A 22967-nucleotide genomic window follows, 5' to 3' on the forward strand; every position below is an offset into this window, starting at 1 on the left:
CCACTTACAAAGAGAATAGCTTTCTCTTTGTGTTCCCATGTTCTATGTTGAACTGCCTTTAAAAAAGGGAAGAAAATAATTTCTTACATAATGACACTATTATATATGTAAATAGTAATAGTATTATAGGAAAGGGGTTTGAATCCAGACCCCAAGAGAGGGCTCTTGGATCTTGCCCAAGAAAGAATTCAGGGTGTATCCGTAGTGAAAAGCAAAAGCAAATTGATTAAGAAAGTACAGTGGTGAAAGGATAGCTATTCCATAGACAGAGTAGAATGTTACCGAAATTAAGAGGAGGAATGCATCCACCCTAGGTACAATGCTTATATATGTATTTTTTTCTATTTATTTATTTATTGGTTTATTTTTGAGGCAGTCTTGCTCTGTCACCCAGGCTGGAGTGCAGTGGCACGACCTCAGCTCACTGCAACCTCTGCCTCCCGGGTTCAAGCAATTCTTCTGCCTCAGCCTTCTGAGTAGCTGGGATTACAGGCATGCGCCGCCATGCCCAGCTAAGTTTTGTATTTTTAGTAAAGATGGTGTTTCACCACATTAGCTAGGCTGGTCTCGAACTCCTGACCTCATGATCCACCTGCCTTGGCCTACCAAAGTGCTGAGATTACAGATGTTAGCCACTGTGCCCAGCCCAAGGTCTGTATATCTATATATAGGATAAAAAAAGACCTGGGGAGATGTGCTCTGCTACAAGGGTTTGTAATAAAGGATTAATTTTCTTAATTACTATATTTTGCAAAAATCAATATTATTAACTTTATGGCAAAATTAGGAATGCCTTTATTCTCCAGATATCAGAATATCTCCCAAGTCTGGGTCTGTTTAGCAAACACTATTAATTTGTTCCCTTAACCACAAATACCTAGAGGCCAGGAATGCCTCACTTCTGCGAATGCATCTCAGCAAGTCTCGGCCTCATTTTCCTAGCCCTCACTCAAGATGGAGTCGCTCTGGTTTAAAGGCCTCTGACAGTAGGACAGATTAAAGTTTGAAAAGATACATATGAAATGATTAACAAACTCATGGTGGCTCAAAGCTATAATCTCAGCGCTTTGGGAGGCCAAAGTGGAAGGATAGTATGAGACCAAAAGCCCCATCTCTACCAAAAAAAAAAAAAAAAAAGCCAGGCATAGTGGGTACACACCTGTAGTCCCAGCTACTTGGAAGGATCAGCTGGGAGGATGCCTTGAGCCCAGGTGTTCAAGGTTACAGTGAGCTATGATGAGCTATGATTGTGCCCCTGCACTTCAGCCTGGGTGACAGTGAGACCCTGTCTAAAAAAAAAAAAAAAAGAAAAAAAGAAAAAGGCCAGGCTCAGTGGCTCATGCCTATAATCCCAGCACTTTGGGAGGCTGAGACGGGTGGATCGCCTGAGGTCAGGAGTTCAAGACCACCTTGGCCAACATGGTGAAACCCCGTCTCTACTAAAAATACAAAAATTAGCTGGGCATGGTGGCAGGTGCCTTTAATCCCATCTACTCCATAGGCTGGGGCAGGAGAATCGAATCCCTTGAACGCTCAAGTCGTATGTTACAGTGAGCTGAGATTGTGCCACTGCACTCCAGCCTGGGCAACAAGAGGGAAAAATAATAATAATCTCTGGAAAGTTAGAATATATAGAGGCGAAATAGATAATGTTTTTTATTTTTACTTTGTACACTTTTATTTATTTAGTGTAAATGTGTTATAATCCTGTTTTAGTTTATTAATTTCAAAACAATAAAGATTATAACTTGAGAAATTACACTTATTCTTGTTTCTTCTTTCTTGTTTCCCATAACTTTCTTACAAATTAGTATATATTCCTATGTTTGAATTACCCATGGCTATCAAATTTGTTCAAGTGATGATGAGCTATTAGTCTTTGTTTTAATATTTTTTGAGTGTTGACAATTTGACAAATTCTTGTAGAATGTACTTGAAAAATCAGCATGTAGTTTCAGAGAAAAAAAAACATACTAGAAACTAAGCAATAGTTTGCTACCCAGCATACTGGAAGCAAAATTCCTTATACGGTTGGTAAGAAGATGAAAATCACTTTGAAAGCAGAGATTTTATTTCTGGTAGAATTTTCACAGAGCTTAGCAGCTGGTGAGTATGTACTGTGAACTAAGTACTAAAGTAGGCACAAAGGAAAATCGTACTTGCCTCTGAGAACTTACAATGCGGTTGGGGATTCACAACACACACGCAACAAAGTCCAATTTAGAAACTCACAGAGAAAATAATAGGGCAAACCTTAGGCTTAACCACCCAAATAGACAATTAAGGCAAGCATAATTTTTCAAAGTAAGTTTCCTCAGGAGGAGCTTTCTGAAGACATAAATTTAAAGTCAGGTTTTGAAGAAAAATACGAATTCGCAGGAAAAATTGGAGAATGTATTCCAGATGAAGATGGAGTTTAACAACTATTTCTTGAATCAATGATTACAATTACATGCAAACATGATGGTCAGAAGAAACCACTAACAGTATTTAAGATCGCTTTCCTTTGTATTCTGTTTCAAAATTATAGTTGAAATCTGGTGAGACAGCTGCCAACATTGCTAGAGAGCTGGCTGAACAGACAAGAAATCACTTGAATGCTGGGGACATCACCTACTCTGTCCGAGCCATGGATCAGCTGGTAGGCCTCCTAGATGTACAGCTTCGGAACTTGACCCCAGGTGGAAAAGATAGTGCTGCACGGAGTTTGAACAAGGTAAGGACCCCAAATATATATGTGTAGATATATACGTATATATATCTTTAAAGTTGTGATAGAATCAGAAAACCTTCACCGCTTAATTTTTCTTTCTATAGAATCTGATCATTGTAAAGAGAATCAACAGTTATTTTCAATTCCCTTGTTATTCCATTATAATAATAGAACTATGTGGTTCTTAATCTAAAGAAATGATAAATGATAATCTCTCTATACATATTTTGAATTTATAATTCTGTTTTCCATGGCAATTATTCTGGTGTGCTAAATTCAGACAGGGTCAATTTAGATAAATGCAATTCCTTTTTTCTTTCAAACTTTTATATTAAGATAATTGGCCAGGCGTGGTGGCTCACGCCTGTGATCCCAGCACTTTGGGAGGCTGAGGCAGGCGGCTCACAAGGCTAGGAGTTAGAGACGAGCCTGGCCAATATGGTGAAACCCCGTCTCAACTAAAAAATATAAAAATTAGCTGGGTGTGGTGGTGCATGCTTGTAGTCCCAGCTACTCCAGTGGCTGAGGCAGGAAAATCACTTACACCTGGGAAGCCGAGGTTGCAGTGAGCCTAGATCGTGCCATTGAACTCCAGCCTGGGCAACAGAGCAAGACCTGATCTCAAAAAAAAAAAAAAGAGAATTAACAATAATACAAATGTCTAATTAATAAGTAGAATTTTAGAATATAACATTATAGAAGAAGATATTACTAATCCATTATAGATGATTTTAAAACTCAGATAATTTACCCTATTTAATACAACTTTTTAAAAACTCTTAAGGCAAGTAATTAAGTTTCATTTCGACTTCCTTTTGATTTTGAAATTACTCAGATTTTGTATCACTAGCATTAAAATGTTAAAAGCTTAAATAGATTCCAGCAAATTTGAATTGTAAGTAAAAAAATTATTTTGTTAACTTCAGAGAGAATGCATTTTATTAATTTTTGTTTATATTTTCATTAATGAAATAGGCATTTATTTACATAAAAATATAAAATATATTTCATATATGTATAAATAATATAATTTGTTTATGTAACAAAATATCACATGGTGAATTAACCCCATGGTAAAACCTATTAGCATAGCTACCTTCAAATGTCATGTGTTCCCTGAATGGCGTTTGTGCAGTAGAGATGTTCAATGATTGAAACTGAATTTTAGGGCCTTGAATATCATGATAGCCTTACTGCTTTAAAAAGAATTTGACATTGCCAGACTAATATTCCTCTATGGAATTCACTAAAAGACCATTTTCCTTTAGAATAAAAAATGACTCTGCAAAGTCGTCTTTTAATGTCTTTAGTATTTAATATGTTTAGTTTTTCTGTGTCTTACTAGGGTAAGAATTTCACTCATCAAAAGGAAAGAAATTTTTAAATAATGATTATTCAACACAGAAAGCCAGGTATTTTGTGGTTTTTTTTTTTTTTTTTTCTGCAATTTCATCTGCAGAAAACAGGTACAGTTTTATTTATTATTAGATATAAATTATTAATTTTTTCCATCCTGAGAATAAAGGAGTTATTTTTGTCACTTATGCCCTTGATAAGATCACAACCAATTGCCTGACAGAATATAATTCATATAATCTGGGCGTGTTGTGATTTTAATGCATTGTTGCCCAGGCTGGCTGGATGCTATTAATGAATATCGCTGCCAGCAATTTTTATCATAATGTATTGGATGTAGTCATTTCTATTAATGTTACATATCCATAACATGACTTGTTATAGCAATACTTTGTATCTTTATTTAAAAATGGTGTTGATGTCTGACAGTATCAGGTAAAGCTGGCAATTAATGTCACTTTCTAACTGGCTACAGCTAATCAGCTTGCCTACTCTGAATATCAAATAACTAAATAATGGGCAAATTTCCATTTGTAAAGTGTTTTAATGCTCTCTTTTGTTACCCATTTGGCTCTTTTCAATTGTTTATATAATGTGGTTTGTCATATGTTAATTTGCATGATGGGGTAAGGAGATGGGAGGGCAAAGGTTATTCACACGCTTGCTGGCTTGCTCTCATTTCCTGTGGTTCCCACTTTCCCTGAAGCAGTTATAACCCATCAGATTTGCAAAGTCAACTCCATACAATCAGTTGTGCTCTGTATTGAAATTCTGGAGGGTTTAGAGTCCTGCAAACTATGATGCAAGTCAGTGATCCAAATGACAGCCCTGGCAATTTACTTGCACTCATTCCTCACTTAATTCTTTAGAGGAGTAACTGCTCTATGCTCATTGAAGGATGCATGAATTAGAGTTGAAGTATAAGCCACACAAAAGGCATCTGGGTAACTGCTTCTTAAAACTGAGTAATTTTCTCCTTCAACAGTCAAGAATACTGAAGAAAAAAAAATAGGAAAGAAGAGGAAAACACACAAATGAATTTATAAAATTTTGGCTCATTTATTTAAACATGGTGGATAAACTGTTCTTAACTATTCATTTTATCGCCAGGAAATGATGTTTGGGATGTAATATGAGTTGTTGCTAACCTTTTGCCCTGAAAGACATCACTCTCTATGCAAACAAACAAACATACAAATAAACAAAGAAAAGTATACTTCTTACCCCACCAAAGTTTCTTCCATTTGTTTTTTGGTCAAAACTGTCAAAAGAAATTCCTCAAGAAATAAAAGCAGTGGTTAATCCGGAGAATAATCACATTATTTTAATCAGTAACTAGTTATCTCTAGGTGTGTACCCCTTAGAATCAAACAGTCCTAATGAATGGGCATTTCTTTTTTCCCGATAAACAGAAGTTTTTACATGTATGAAGAACATATGATTTGTGGTGCACAAATAATATGTTATTAACCATTTATATTTATATAAATGGTTAATAACATATTTATGGTTTATATAACCATTTATATTTATATAAATGGTTAATAACATATTTATGGTTTATATAACCATAAAATTTATATTAACCATTTATATTATCTGTAAACCACAAATAATCTTCTTAGAAAAATGGGTTCCAAACTTCTGACATAATTTTCTTAACTTTATGTCTTTGTCACCCATAAATTCATAACTAACCTAATGTGAAATGAATCACTTCAAATGAATGACGTGTATTGATTTTTACTAATTTCTACTAAATGTATTCAAAGATGTCTTGCTACCATTAACAACTTTATACCATACAGTTTTCACTTAGATTGTCCTGAGAGGATGTTGGCTACTATTTTTCCAGCCATTGCTTACATTTTGCTGCTGCTTAGCTTTCATTTTCTTCTGAAAATTAGTGAATGACAAAATGAGGTGTTTTGTGTAGATGTGTTCTTTTATTTTCCTTGTTTTCTTCTGTCACTAACTTGTTTTTTCTATTCTGTGTTTAATCTGCTGTCTTAATGGATTCAGCTTCAGAAAAGAGAGCGCTCTTGCAGAGCCTATGTCCAGGTACTTTCTGCGTTTTTATAAATGTGTTAAGTTGTTGAATGTCTCTGTTGTGATGGCATGTATGGACATCTGATAGAAAAATGATAATGTAACTTATTGAAATAAAGGAATTTCATGGAGGGGAAGAAGGGTGGGAATAGAAAGGCATGAAAGTGTATACGCTAAAAAGAAATTTAGCAATGCCAATGCTCTGTCAAACGAGGAACACAGACTAAAAAGGAGGTGCAACTTGAGGTGTGAACTTTTTCATCATCACTAAGAGGTGAGTTGGGTATAATCTATAAAATCCCTATCTATAAAATCCCTATTTTTTTTTTCATAGGGGTGGGTATGAAAACATTTCATTTATACATTGGGTCAGCCAATATTTGAGTAGGAAGTCATTCAGAAATGAAACTCAATCAGTCTTATAAGACAACAAATAGTCCAGAATACATGGAATATCATGCTTCTGTTCCTCAGTAGAGCTGTTTATTGACTTAAGGCATGATTGTGACTATCTTACTCTCTTATTGCAAAAACTGTAATCCCAATGTGAATATACTTTGTTTCCACCTGATGTGTTCTAACTTGTAAGCATGTTGTAAATTATAAGCAATAAACCATACCTATGTTTATTAGTTTTGTATGACAAACAACAACCTCAGAAGCAGCTCTCCACTTTTTTGTTTTTTTGTTTTGTTTTGTTCTTTTTATAAGAAATGAAGGAGAGATACAAGGAAGGCAGGAGGAAATATAAAAATGTTTGGCTGTAAACTATATTCTGCATATATACATTTCGCAGCATTTTCAAAGAGGAAGTCCATCTGCATTTAAAGAGAGATACCCTCAATAATGAAATTAATGGGTATGAGATTGACAGTTAAAAATGAAACTTTATGAGTTAATTCACAGGTGAACATAATATCGGGTGTTTACTTCTTTTTAACCGAAACTCTTAAGTTAGGTTGATATAAATAATAAAAATTGATTTGTTTATGTCTTCCTTTCCAGTGATCTTAATATTCATATCTGCTATCCTTCTGGGTAGTATAAAATTGAGAATTGGATTTACAATTAGGTAGTGACTTAGCATAAACTCATAGCAAAAGGAACTGGATAGTCTTGGGGAAAACTTAGATTGTGGAAACCACAATACAGTAGACTTTTTAATGAATAGAAATATGCCTGTGTGCCAGCTATAATTATTTGCTTAATTCTAGCTTGCAAATTCTTTTTCTTCTAGCTACCCCATTTGTAAATTTCATATATGAATATCTTCATATCCTCAATAAATATTAGTGAACAAAACAAATATAGTACAGTTCCTATCTGGGATTCTATTGTCTAGGAGAAAATATTGACTAATAAATATTAGTGCACTAACACTTTAGAGGAATGAAAATGCAGTTGAGTAGATTCAGCTTTCTTTAGATATACTCTCGTTCTGGAAATGTATACTGATCACTTTGATTGAATTTGGTGTCTTCCAAGTCTCCTGAGCAACTCAAGAATACATTACAAGTGTTCCCTGTAAGTCAGCTAAATTTGTAGTTGGCTGAATGTGTCTATTATGATTCTGTGTAGTTTCTGTGGGGAAGGAAAGATTTTTCTGACCTATAGCTAGGCTCAGGGCTCAGGTCCCTATCGTAAAAGACAGGTTAACAAGAAAAAAGCATACAAATTTATTTTATATAAGTTTTACGTGAGATAGTAACATTTGGAAATGACCCCAGGAAACAGAAAAACTTGTATTTTTTATGCTTAGGTTTGATAAAGAGTGGACAGTTGTGGGAAAGTGCAACTGGACAAAGGGGAAATGATCTTAATGGTAATACATTGGAGGAACTTAGCAAGGCATTTGTTCAGATTCTTCTAGGCATCTCTGTGTCTTGGGATCCTTTCTTCCAGGTATAGGGAGATGTGAGTTAGGGTGATATAAATGCTAGAAATCAATTTGTTCATTTATGCCTTTCCAGTGATCTGAATATTCACATTCCACTATCCTGGGTAGAAGAGAATCGATAATTGGATATCCCCTAAGGAGAATATTATGACCTGGTTGAGGGGAAGGTTAGAAAATTCTTGCTCAGTTTTTTGACTTGTATAAGGAAAAAAGGGCAGGGGGAAGCTGAGAGTTACCTTCCTGCTTTTGCTGTTTTCTCAAATGCCAGGGTGACATATTTTGAAGTCATGTGTTTTAAATCTCATCAATTTTTATTACTTTAATCTCAGGATTGTTTTGCAGAATGAGCAATTGTAAATGTAAAAACCGGAATGAAAGAAGTATTATTCTGTTCTTGCACATTTCATTCTGAATGTGAAGCCAATAGAATAAGGCTAATAAGGGCATTTTGTGAAAATATTATTTAAAAAGAAAAAGAAAATGTAAACATTTCACAGAGATTAGGAAGATAAACTTTTAATTTGCATTTTATTTTATAAAATAATGAACTTTTGTGTATAAGAAACTGTTCAAGTTTATTTTTCTAAAGTTTGGGGGGAAATTACTTTGGAAGATGTATATAGGTGGGTTTATATACATATATATATATAGACACACACACACACATATATATATATATATATACCTGTATTTATAAATATATATATATGATCTATACTCTCAGTGAGTGCAATAGGTATAGAAATCAAAGTACCCTTTATCACCAAAAGCCAAAGATCATTTTTGAGCTCAGCAACGTTAGGATTGTTTTTGATTGCAATCCATGCTATCCTTTTAATGGGACCTTTGGGATAATTAGTCTTTTGGTATTTAAACCTATGAAATGCATGGTCATTCAAACATGAATCTCTGGTGGAAAATTAATAGCAGTTTATTCAATGGCTGATTTCCTGGGTTATGATTGACTGTGAATAAATGTTTCAACTATCGAGTAAACATCTGATAATACCAAATGCAAACAGAATATTGGTGAATCAGAAATGCTCTGCTCTCTAATACATTGTACTATCTCTGTTCTTCTGGATGTAGATCATTATTCCATGAAATTCCAGAGTGAATAATCCTTTAAACTTTAGTCTATTTGAATTTTAAAGACTTGTTTTACGTTTCCTGTTGTTTATATGTTCAGAGTACATTCAGAGCTATCTATGAAATAGGTGTGAAATATGCTGGAAGTGCTTTATGCATTAAATTTGAAATAAGGTGATTGCTAAGTCATCATAAATTTTTTTAAAAATATGGCCTTTTCATAAGCACAAGCAGTGAATCTTTTAGGGTTGATTTTCGCTGTCTAAATCCATTTAACTTTCAATTACTTAGAGATTCAGTGTCTATTTTATGAATTATCCAGATTTACCTTTTATGTATTCTTACTTTTAACCTTTTGTTTATCTCACAAATGAGAGCACAGTGGAATTTTAACTATTAGTTGTCAACTATGGTAACTGACCTGTAGTTGTACAATTAAAAGTTGGCTGGTGTGATATTTTAAATAATATGTGAATCTCCTAAAAACCATTATGTTTACATCCCAAGAGTTTTAACAAAAACAAAAAAAATGAGTTTAATATACACATTTAAATTTTTTTTCTAATTTTAAATTGCACTAAAATCCTTGTTGACTCTCATAAGCTATAAATTGGTATGTGTCATAGTAAAACATATCACTTCCATATCTTAGACACAGGACATGTGTCTATAGTCCCAGCTACTCGAGAAGCTAGGGCAGAAGGGTTTTTTGAGTCCGGGAGTTCGAATATAGCCTGGGAAACATAGTGAGACCCCTGTCTCTTAAAAAAAAAAAAAAAAAAGAAAGAAAGAAAGAAAAAAGAGAGTTTTAAGTTTTATACTAGAAAAAACAAGTAAGGCTTGTGTTACATATGCATATTAAACAGTTGCTGTGATTTAATATTACCAGAGGGGCCTTTTAGATGAAGCTGAGATAGTATACTGGTCCAAAGTCACAAAAATGACACAGATGGTACAATTGCTTCTCTCCTGACATATATCCTGTGCTGCTTCAACACCATGATTAAGAGTAACAATGATTTGTTATTAAGAATAAATTTATTTCCTGTAATCCCAGTACTTTGGAAGGGTGGGCAGATCACTTGAGACCAGGAGTTTGAGACCACCCTGGCCAAGGTGGTGAAACTTTCTCTCTACTAAAACTACAAAAATTAGCTTGGCATGTTGGTGCATGCCTGTAATCCCAGCTATTCAGGAGGCTGAGGCAGGAAAATCACTTGAACCTGGGAGGCAGAGGTTGCAGCAAGCTGAGATTGTGCCACTGTCCTCCAGCCTGGGCAACAGAGTGAGACTCCATCTCCAAAAATAAAAATTAAATAAATTTATTTATTGGGCATTAATTATGTGCCATTATTATGAAGAACAATTAGCATACATTCTCATTTAATATTTGTAACAACCATATGATATAATTATTGCAATTTTTAACTTACAGATGAAAAAATGGAAGTGCAGGGAGAGTTAAATGATTTTCACAAGATCACACAATAATAATTGAGGGTCCCCTAAATTCAAAGCTAAGTCTTTCTAATTCAGATGCTTGTGCTCCTAATCACTGAGTTACTCTTATTAATAGGACTGACTTCATCTCTTGCTGATAGGAGGCAAGATAAATCATTACTTCTATGTTGATTGGTTGTTTGCACTGTATTTCAGGGAGAGAATGCAGTAAAACAGTTTTTTTCCAACCTCTTTTTTGAGACAGAAGTAAAATAGCGATGTGGTAATTATTTTATGCTGCCATATTAAAGTCATATCCAAGTATAATTTGCTTTGAGGTCTTTTTATTTTAAGAGGAGACTCTGATGAAAATGTTATCATCTTAAGAGAATAAAAAAACAGCAGAAAGATATAATAACTATGTTAAAGAAGGAATTGTTTTCCAGTGACTGTACCATTTCCCACCAGCAGTGTATGAGGATTTCAGCACCAACACTTGTTATTTTCTGTCTTTCTTACTATAGCCATGCTAGTGTGTGTGAATTGCAAAAGTTCTTGACTCTAGCCATGGGGTGGGGGCAGAGGAAAGTTTGCAAGTATAATTCATGAACCATTACAAATCATGTGGTTCCAGAGAGAGATCATGGTTTTCATGAGAATATGGGAGTAGAGTATGACCTCAAAGAGCTTAAGAACAACTGCTTTGTGTCTTATAGATGTAACCAGAACTTAGATTTGCATTTTTTTCTCATCTTTCAACCTCAAATTGTCATCTTTCAAACAGTAATATTTTCTAGCATTGTTCTCCTCTTTAGCAGGAAGTGTTAAGAATTACTGGTGTTTGTTTTTTACTGCTTCTAAGACAGGACATTTTCCAAATTATTAAAAATATTTTCATTTTTATCAATAGTTTCTTTTGTCCACCAAATCTCAGAGGTGGTGTGTACCCACTAGAGAGTCTGCAGTTGACGGTGCTTAATGGGAAATATAAGTTCATGTAGATATTGATGTGATTCCTTTGAGTCATTGTGTAGAATCTGTTGTGGACCCCTGCATAGCTCAGTTGGGAACTGATCAGAAAAACAAACTGTTAAGGATGTATGAATTTAAAAACAAAAAAACACACACACACCTGGTTTTTTCTTCTCCTTCTTTTGTTTTTGAAAAGCAGGTAGTTTATGTGTTTTTTGTTTTAATGCTTAAAGAGTATTATTATAGCATGCTCTAATATTCTGTGTATACTCTATAGTTATATAGGGTATAGAGGGCTTGTTACTATTATTTATACACACACACACACACACACACACACACACACGCACATATAGTATGATATAATACTATATCCTAGTAATGGAAAACCTTCACATAGTGAACAACAAAACTACTTAAGAATTACTGGTTAAGCGCATGTGCCCAGTATAATCTTATCAGCTCTGGGAGTATAGCAGCACACATAATAGGCAAAAATCCCTGCTCTCTCTTCTAAGGTGACAATCCTAGTGGAAGAATATAAACAATGCACTGAATATGTAAAATATATGGTATGCCGGGTGATAATAAATGCTATAGAGTAAAATAAAGCAAGAAAGCAGGAAATGAACTATGAAGTTGATATTTGAGCAAAACTTGGAAGGAGATAAAGGAGTCAACTATATTGATATGCAGGAGGAAGCATTTTAGTAGAGAGAACAGAAAGTTCCTGAAGTGGAAATATTCCTATTGGTGGTGAAGGAGGCTAGTGCAACTGGAAGAGAGTGAAAAAGAAGAGGATCACAGGATGTGAATCTGGGGCACAGCAAGCCACAGATTCTGATAGATCATTGTAAGGACTTCAGTTTTTATTTAGAAAGGCCCAGTAAACAAACGACCGCAGGTTTCTGAGCAGAGGATAACTTTCTGACGTGTGTTACAAGTGGAGAATAGCCAGTAGCAGGAAAAGTAGGGACTGAAGCTGGGTGACCATTTGGGTAATGACGGCCACTTGGATTAGCATATTAGTGCTGGATAGTGAGGTCATTATTCAGACTCAGAATTTTTTAAAAAATGAAGTAAGATTTGCTAAGGGATTGTATAGGAGTTTTCAGAGAAAAAGAAGAGTTGAAAGGACAGAATGTTTTTTGCCTGAGCAATTGGAAGGATGAAGTCGCCATTTATTGAGGTGGTCTATCTGCAACCAATTTGGGAGGGGCAGGGAGAGAATTTCACTATGGTGCATGTTAAATTTGAGATTCTTGTTAAATATGCAATATAGATGTTAAATATGTCATTAAATATATAAGCGTGATGTTCAATTGCGAGATTCGCCTAGAAATAATCATTTGGTTAGTGTTAAGCTTAGACTGGCATTTGAAATAAATGTTCTAGATGAATCCATCAAGGGATTGAGAAAAGAATTCTAGGACTGATCCCCAGGGCACTGTAATATGAAGAGGTTGGGGAGATGAAGAGAAGCCAGCATAGAGACTAAAAAACAGCCTTAAGGAATGAACAGCACCGGGAAAGTATGGTATCTTGGAATCCACTGAAGTTATTGCTAAGAGGATGAAATGATGTGAAGCGCTGCTAAATCTTCTCAGAAATGCTGAGTCAACTTTTGATAACTAAAAAAACTTCAAAGCCCACATGTCTACGTTATTACATGTAATATCTAAACATTTTTGCCCATTCTTTTCTTTTTTTTTTGTATTATTAATGTACACTTTCTGTGAACCAAAGTTGCTACTTGCACCTTTGACAAAGTGCAAATTGAATTATGCCAGTTTTAGTTGTGTGTCTTTGGTGCATAAGACAAGAAGGATTCTAAGCCCCATTTATACTGCTAGGAAGAAATTAATGAGTATTTTCAAGTTCCTTGTTTGGTCACTTAATTGGCTGTGTGACAAAGAGCTCTGTGGTGCATGTCAAACAACTTTCAGAGTCCTCTAATGATTTGTGCTTTGCTTGACTTGTGATACTATTCTGTGTGGCCTGTCAGGCTGGATATCCTTGTTAAAGTGGCTAGAATAAATTGGCTAGCAGTGTGCATACAATGTAGTGTATTAACTGCAGCAACAGGGAGTACTTTTAACAGCTCTTTCAAGAGATTTCGATGTTTGCCCGTAAGCATCAAAGCCAACCCAAACTTTCATTTAATATAATTAAAAGGACATCTGAAAGTAGTTTGAATCACAGCAGGTTCTTGTGGTTTGGTAACCCTTTGTTAAAACCCTGTGAACTTAATATATTTCACAGCTTGATAAATCTGCACTTGATTTATGTCAGTAAGAGAGAAAATATAAATCTGTACCCTGCATGTTTCTGGTGCCCTAAACCTATTGTTAAAAGACATTGAGATCAAAGAAAGTGACTTCCAACTACAAAACCAGAATACTGTAGTTTCTTTTTTAGATAAAGAATGGTTATAAGAATTCCTTTCAATAAGTTGTAGACATTAAACACTACTACGTACAAAGCAATCATTGAATCAAAAGAGTAAAATCATATGTAATATAAGCAGAGTAAATCATACAGGTATTGCTGAAGAATGTGAACAGGTCAACTTGTAAATCCAATGATTTAAAACCCTCCAAAGGACAATGACAGATGTTGATGATGGAGATTCTGCCTTGACGTGGAAAGAACATCATTCTGGGAATCTCTCATGATTCCCCTGGCAAATGTGTCAGGTCAGATAGAAATGGCTGCTTTAGAAAGCCATTTCTGCCTCCTCCGTTTCTCATGTTTCCCGTAAATAAACAAATGTTCCAGCCGCGGTTTGTATATACATGGTTTGTGAATGCTTCAGGAAGTAATTCCAATGAGAGTGTGAAAAAAGCGTCTTTCTGATTTTAAATAAAATGTTTTCATCTAAAACAAAAATATTTTCTCTCTGCTTTGCATCAGCTTGCATTCTTTTCTTTCATTTAATTTTCTAATCAAAGTTTGGGCCGTTATATAATTGTAAAACTGTTTACCTAAATTCCATTCTGTGCATCAGTGCTTTCTGAATGTATGCTTACCTTCAGAAAAGTTTTAAATACATAGAATATAGATATGATTTCTATGCAAACTCAAGATAATACACATCAATTTACTTTTCTATTTCTTTATTAGCTTGATGATTACATACGTAACCAGGAAAAAGATATTTAAAACAGCATTACAGATTTAAGATCCTACTTTCTGAAACTATCATTAACTTTTTTGGTACAGGTTAGAAAAGAAATGAAAATTTTAAAGACCAATTTGCAGTAAAGTCGTTGTCTGATGGCTTAGAACCAAACAAATGATTGTTTAGGATTGCTCCCAACAGAGTTACAACTTTTATATTTTCCTCTGCCTAACATACAAATTTTGTACAGCTGGTAGTAACAGAAACTTAGCTTTGGTAGCTTAAACAAACCAAGGCTTTATTCTTGCACATAAAAAATGCAGATGAGGCAGTCCAAGATTAGCTTGAAAACTGCATGAAATCATCAGAGACCAAGTCTTCATCTGGTTTTTTGCTCTGTTATCTTTAGCACATGGATATCCATCCCCAGGATGACAAGATGGCTACTTAGGTTCCAATCATCATGTCATGCTAATCTTCTGAAAGGAAGAAAGGAAAGCATAAGTACCAAAGGATTTGTTCCTTTTAGTACTTTCCAGGAGGCTCTCCCAACCATTTCTTTTTATATCTCATGGGCTACCCTATTTGCATGCTTAAATACTTCATTGATAGGTGTGGCTTTGTAGCTGGACACAGTTTCCATTGATTCTGTGTCTAACACAAGAGGGATATTGGGCAACTAGCAGTCTCAGATGCAAAGAAAATGCTTTTTCTTTTTCTTATTTAATAACACACAGTGACATCTTATCCGGTTTTAATGTAATAAGCTACTATAGATTTATGACAATACAAGGGTAACTTTTGAACCCTAAATATAGATTAAAATGTTCTTCTGCTTGTTCTGTTAGTCATAGTTTGAGATTAATCATTTTGTCTAAAAAAATACTTTCAAAAGCGATTTGAAACTATTCTCAGATTGCATTTTTCTACTTTTTAAGTAATTTTTTGAATAGCTAATGTAGACATATGGTATAAAATTCAAAAGGTAGAATAATACCTATTTCTCCTTCCCACTGGAACCTCTGCATTAACTCCAGGGCATGCCACTGACATTGTTGTCCATTGCAGTGGCGCCCCCTTGCGGTTGTGTAGTTCAAGCCTGCCTCTCATTTCTCTCCAGTCTTTCAAGCCGTCCTTTTTCAAAGCATGGTCACTGTTAGTTTTCTTTTTTTGAGATGGAGTTTCGATCTTGTTGCCCAGGCTGGAGTTCAACAGCGCGATCTCAGCTCACTGCAACCTCTGCCTCCAAGGTTCAAGTGATTCTTCTGCCTCAGCCTACCGAGTAGCTGGGACTATAGGCATGCGCCACCACGCCTGGCTAATTTTTGTATTTTTAGTAGAGACAGGGTTTCTCCATATTGAATAGGATGGTCTCGTACTCCTACCTCAAGTGATCCGCCTGCCTTGGCCTCCCAAAGTGATGAGATTACAGGAGTCAGCCACCACATCCAGCCCACTATTAACTTTTTAAATATCTTAGCAGAGAAGACTATCATCACTCACATCTATATTTTTACAATGTTTCTTTATAAATCTTGTCATACAATCACAAAACAGTGTTGTTCTCCTTGCCTAGAATAAGGACTTTGGGGGTAGCTTGTGGCAGACCCACACAATGGGGTAGCGTTCTGCCATGGAAAAGAGTAAATGTGTAGTCAGGATCACAAGCTAGATTAAAGTAGTGGTTTGTATCAACAAAATAACTTAACTTCATCAGTAGGAAATCGGTTGACTAAACTACTGAACAAAATAGCAGAATACTTACCAGCCACAGAAACAATGAGATAGAACTTGTATTGACTTAGAAAGATAGGTGTGATATATTTTCAAGTAAAAATAAACAAGCAAGCAAAAAACAACAGATAACAGCATTATTGTACGGACTGAGTTTGCTCTTATAAATGTGTAAATATTTGCAGGTCTAGAAGATCTGCAATAAACTGTCAAAAGTGATTTTTTTTGTATGGAATTACAATATTGCTCTATAAATGGAATTTCAGGTTTTACCATATATACTTCTGTGTTTTAAAACTGTTTATTAAAATGTCCTTGTAAAACTAATAGATATTATTTTTTGGAACAGTTTTACTTTTGTAGAAAAATTGATCAAGTCTTATAGAAAGTTCCTGTATACCTCCCATTGACATGCACAGCTTCCCCTATTGTTAACATCTTACATTATAGTATGGTATAGTTGTAATAATTAATGAACCAATGTTAATATATTATTATTAACTGAAGTCCACAGTTTATTCGGATTTCTTTATTTATTATCTATGTCCTTTTTCTGTTTTAGGATCCTATCCAAGATACCATATTACATTTAATTGGCTCTGCTAGGCTGTGGCAGTTTGTCAGACTTTCCTACAAGTATGTCCTTTTCAAAGTCTGAAAAATATATATTTTTTATTTAAAAATAGTAAACATACACTTTAAGAAAAGCGTAGATTTATTCATTCATTCATTAATTCAGGCAACATTTGTTGAGCTCATTCAGGCACTATTTCGGGTGCAGCGAATCAGGGATGAAAACAGGGTTTCTGTCTTCTGTCTTGTAAGGCTCACACCCTAGTTCAGCTGGCTGGAATTATGGAAGAAAATAACCAGTAAATCACTCAGTCAATAAAAGTAATAAAATAAGATTGCAAAAATGCTATTCAAAGAATTAAAACACAGTCATATGAGTAAGGGTACTTTATTTCGTGCAGATCAGGGAGGACTTTCTAAGGAAGTGCTAGGCAATTCAGCAACGTGACACTACCTGGAGAAGAGCACTCCAGATCAAAGGTCACCCAAAGCAGAGCCGGTCAAGTAACAAGTGGTTGGAGATTTCAGGGAATAGAAGGAAGACAAATATGCCTGAAGCAGTGGGTTGAGGAAGAAGGCTATGGAAAAATGTCAAGAGTCTGAATGCTATTAAAAACCTTTCACCAGGGTCATGATGTAGTTTTGCAAAACGACTTTGGCTGAAAACTTTGCTTTCCTCTGATTCTTATAGCTTCAGTTATCTTTGTGTAGATGATTTAAAAAAAAAAACAAATTAACCAACTGCTTTACACACTGCCAAATTCTTCTGTTAATCAATTCTACCTACTGCCTGAGTAATGTTTTAAAAATGCAAATCTGATAGTGACTTGACCCTACTCAGATTGTCCATTACTCTCTTTGCCCTTATCGAAAAAAAAAAATCAGTTTTTGAACTACAGTGCTTGAGTATCAGACTCCCGCTGCTAATTTCCCACACCTTTAACTGGCTCCTCCTCGGATCCTGTGCTGCCAGTCGTGCCTCTGTACCTTTATAGTCACAGTTCCTTCTGCTTGGATTAATTCTAGATTTGCTCTCCTTTCTCTTTCTCTTCATTCCAGTAACTTTGACTTACCTGTCAACACCCACTTCATATGTCAATTACTCTAAGGAAGAATTCTTTGTCCCACTTAGTCTGGATAAATGACCTCTTAGGTGTATTTATAACTCTTAGTTTTCCTCTATTACAGCAATTATCAAACTGTATTTTAATGTCTCTTCACTCTATCACTAAGCTGCTTGGGAAGGAAGAGTGCCACTTTTACTTCTATATCTTCAGGCCCTTTTAAATTGTACTCAGCACATATTAAGTGGTCTCTAAATATTTGCTGTTTAACTGAAGCTCCAGGCTCAAATTTCCAGTTGCCTGCTAGTATGTCCACTGCAGCAGAAATTCTGGCAACACTTTTCAACACTCGCCATTGCCAATTCCGCTCCTTTCATTCTCTCTTAAATTCACCTCCTCAGGCTTGTGCCCCCACTACTCCACTGAAACTGCCCTTGTTGAGGTCATTAATGACTTCTAAATGCTGCTAGACCAATGGTTGGTAGTCAATCCATACCTTATGTGATCAGTTAGAAACATCTAACACAGGTGATCACCCCCTCCTCCTTGATATACTATCTTCAGGACAACTCCCTTGATTTTTCTCCTACCTGATTGACACTTCTTTCCAGTCTTCTTGGCCAGTTCCTCCTCTTCTCCTCCAACCCTTAAGCTTGGACTGCCCTCTAGCACAATAGTTAGACCTCTGGTCTTCGCTTTGTACATTCACAACTTGGTAATCTCATTGATTTAAACACCACCTATATGCCTATGACTTACAAACATTATCCATGGCACAGAGAATTCTCCTGAACTCCAGAATTAATTTTCCAGTCAATTTCTCAGCATCTTCACTTTGTTGCTTAATAAACACCTCAAACTTTCCATATCTGTAACTGAATTCCCAGTCTTCACTTCCACACCATTCTTCACATCTCAACTGAAGTGGCCGAGTCCCACCTCTACTGTTTCCTTTTGCTTTACTCCAAACACATGCCATGTTAAGGTTTTGGACCACACAAACCTTCAAAAGTTCCATTTGAAGACTTTTATTCTGGTTGTTCCCTCTGATTGGAATGTTACTCTTCAAGCTGCCTGCATGGCTAACTCTCTCAATTCCTTTGTCTTTTTTGAACTGCAACCTTTTCAGTGATGCCCATCAGTACCATCCTATTTGAAAGCCAGCCTCTCTCCCAACACTATCCCTGATTCTAGATCCACCTATCCTATTTTATTTTACACTGTACCTTGCACCTTCTGAAAGTATATGGTTTATTATTTGCTCCCCTTGCCAAATGTCCAGTTCTAAGGTTATTTTTTCTCTGCTTTGTTAAGATGTATCTCAAGAGTCTAGAACAGTGTTGGCACATGTTAAGTGCTCAAAAAATATTAATTAAATGAACAAATGTCCTGTTTTTGAAGTAATGATACATGAAATTGCACTGATTGTTCCTCAAAAACTGTATCACTGTGGTTTTTCTTCTTGTTTTACAATAAAATCACTGTGTTACCCAGAACAAAAATAGAGTAATTATTTTTAGTTCAAAAAGAAGAATTTTTGGATACTTTCATGATTATTTTTGAAACTAAGGGAACCCTCTTTCCGTCTGTGATAACACACTGACTGCTTACTCTTTCATCTTCATTGCAAATTATTCTTACTTCATTTTCCCCTCTATTTTGTTAGTGTTTCTGTATCATCAATTCTTCTTCTACTCAGTTTTTCTGGGTAATTTCAGACATACCAATGGCTTAAATTTATGATGCGTACACTGTATTAGGCCGTTTTTGTGCTGCTGTAAAGGAGTGCCTGAGCCTGGGTAATTTATAATTTAATTTATAAATTAAAATTTGCTCATGATTCTGCAGCCTGTGCAAGCATGGCACTGGCATCTGCTTAGCTTCTGAGGAGGGCTCAGGGAGATTTTACCCATGGAAAAAGGCAAAATGGGAGCAGGCACATCACATGGCAAAAGCAGGAGCAAGAGAGTCGGGTAGGTGTCACACACTTTTAAACAAACAGATCTCTCAAGAACTCACTCACTGTGGCAAGGACAGTACCAAATCATGAGGGCTCTGTCCACTGACCCAAACACCTCCCACCAGGCCCCACCTCCAACATTGAAGATTACAATTCAGCATGAGATTCAGAAGGAAAAATATCCAAACTACCTCACGATCTGCATGTGAAGATCAGATATCTTATGTAAGCTTCAGACCTACCTAGATGACATTAAGGTACAGTCATGCATTCCCAATGAGGATACATTCACAGCAAACCAAACACCGCACATTCTAAGTCATAAGTGGGTATTGAACAGTGAGAACACATGGACTCAGGGAGGGGAAACTCACACACTGGGGCCTGTTGAGGCGGGGGGAAAGCTAGGGGAGGAGTAGTAGGTGGTGGGGGGATTGGAGAGGGATAGTATTAGGAGAAACACCTAATGTAGATGACGGGGGGATGGATGTAGCAAACCACCATGGCATGTGTATACCTGTATAACAATCCTGCATGATCTGCACATGTACTCCAGAACTTAAAGCCTAATGATAATAATAAAAGAAAATAACATAAAAAAAAGAAATACCTCATTTTGTTGTCATGCAGGATATACTTACGAAAACCTAAATGGGATAGCATATTACACATCTAGTCTGTATGGTACAGCCCCCTGCCCCTTAGGCAACAAACCCGTACAGCATGTTATTGTACTGAATACTGTAGACAATTATAACTTGATGGTATTTGTGTATCTAAACCTAGAAAAGATACAGTAAAAATATGGTATAAAAGATAAAAGCTAGTACACATGTATAGGGCAGCTCCATTTTAATCTAACAGGACCAACATGGTACACAAAGTCCATGCTGAGCAAGGCATCATTATTCAGTGCATGACTGTATATTGCCTTCAAAGTAGGCAGCCTGAATTTACTACGTTACTCATACTCTCCACCCACACATACGCTCTTATACCCACCCCAAATTCTATGCTTTGTGCTGCTTTCTTTTTCTCATCAACTGGCTTTAACTTATCAGCAATAATTTCTGCTTTTCTTTTTCTCCAGAACCAGAACTCATGAATTTGAGGCCTGGTTCTACTCTGTGTTAGCTAATTATTAGCCTTTAGCAAGTTGCTTAACTTCCCCGAGTCTCAATATTCTCACTGTAACATGAAGATAATAATAAATTCTACCTCACTGGTTATTGTGATAATTAAAGTAGTTAATGCATGTAAAGCATTCATGTCAAGGTCTTAAATGCATTCCACAAGTATTAACCATTACTGCATATCACTCTACTACCTTACACGTTTTCCAGTGATTATTTGTCGCTTTTAGGAAGAGTTGTACATACCTTAACGTAGTTTGCAAACGTCTTTGAAATCTAGCTTTCACTTTCCAATCTTACCACTGAACCCCTTATACTCTTTGCTCTACCGTCAGGAATTTGTTTTCAGTTCCTTCACAGCACCTATTCTCTTTCACCTCTGTGCCTATAAATACACACTCTACCCCTTGCCTTTGTTCGGTGTTGAGTTTGTACCTTTTGTTTGTACCCACTGTACCCTTTGTTCAGTGTTGAGTTTCAGCTTGGAATTCTCCCACTTCATGGAGCTTTTCCAATACAGAGCTTAAACCCTAGGTTTCCATCATTAGAATGCTTGCCATGTTGGATTTTAATTACTTGTTTAATTGCCTGACCTCACTATATTGCTATTACCTTGAGGGAAGGGAGAACATCTGTCTTTCTTGCTACATTCCAGTTGACTGCCACATTGAAGATGCTCAATTAATATTTGTTGAATGAATATTGAGTTAGCAAGAAATTTGAATTAGGTCTATAGATCCATTTAATTCCTGTAACACGATAGAGATTTATTTGACAGCATTCGGTCATGATATTCTAAAGTAGAATTTAAAAGTGATACAATCAAATACAGCTTTCAAAGAATAATGCTTAAAAAAAAAAGAGGGGGGTCTCTTAAAGACACAGTCTGTTCTATGAAGTTTTAGTTTCACCTTGTTTTACTCTTAAAGATCCTTATTACTATAAGAAGGTCACTTGTGTTATACGACCTAATTTTAATTAAGACTTGAAAATGCCAGCACTTCACTGTAATATAAAAGGTAGTTCAGAGATTAGTAGTTTTTATATACTTAATAATATTAAATGACAGTGGTTATAAAAAGCACCTTAGGTTTATTGATCAGATGTGTAAATATCAGTCACTCAACTTGACTTGTAATAAAAAACCTGCAAGTTATAAACTGTTTTGAAGACACTTCTAACACTTGACCTTTACATTTTGATTTGAATCAATATCTAAACGCAGATTGGAGTACAATGTGTCCTATTCAGTAATGATTTTAAAGTTTTGCTTCATTTTACCTTATTCTCAACTGACAAACTTTACATCAAGAAGTCAAAAGTAAAGAATTAAAGAAAATTTTATTATTTCAAATTATAAATCAATGGATACTATTTTCATCTATCTATCTACAGTGTATATATTCAGAAAGCAAGAAGTGGGAGCAGAGACCTGAAAACTTATTTCTCGTCCTTAATATATCCTGAGATTTAGATATGAAGAAAATATTTAAATGTAACTGTATATATAATATAATAAAAATAATATTAATGTAATAAAATAGCATCATTCAGCATGATTATGGTATATATTGATAAAGATGTGATGCATTCAGGAAAACATCAAATCGTAAAATATAATTTATATTACTAGGCCATTTTTCAAAAGAATTTAAGAAATTTATTAGTGTAAATATGTTTATTACTATGAAATAATTGCTCCCAACTTTCAAATGGGCTGCCAAATACCAATTTGCTTTTTTCTTTTATCATCATCAACTTGCTCGTTATGTACTTTAGCTTTGAATTTCCTCTTCAGGGTCAAAGAAAAATTATTCATCTTTTAGTGTCTAACTCAAAGATAAACATTTTTGGGGATTTTTTTAT

At 35.3% G+C, this 22967-nt stretch overlaps 1 protein-coding gene across 5 annotated transcripts in view; it reads left to right on the forward strand.

Moving 5' to 3' along the window:
• ADGRL3 (adhesion G protein-coupled receptor L3) overlaps nucleotides 1–22967 on the forward strand; it is an 844276-nt gene that overhangs the window by 687667 nt on the left and 133642 nt on the right. For all 5 annotated transcript variants that reach the window (XM_032272132.1, XM_032272140.1, XM_032272143.1 and 2 more), the window contains 2 exons: nucleotides 2531–2716; nucleotides 6092–6130. In XM_032272132.1, coding sequence (XP_032128023.1) covers nucleotides 2531–2716; nucleotides 6092–6130 — 225 coding nt within the window. The remainder of the gene's footprint in view (nucleotides 1–2530; nucleotides 2717–6091; nucleotides 6131–22967) is intronic.

This window comes from Sapajus apella, unplaced genomic scaffold, assembly GCF_009761245.1.
Source record: "Sapajus apella isolate SASKATOON/1434 unplaced genomic scaffold, GSC_monkey_1.0 scaffold5, whole genome shotgun sequence".
NCBI lineage: Eukaryota > Metazoa > Chordata > Mammalia > Primates > Cebidae > Sapajus > Sapajus apella.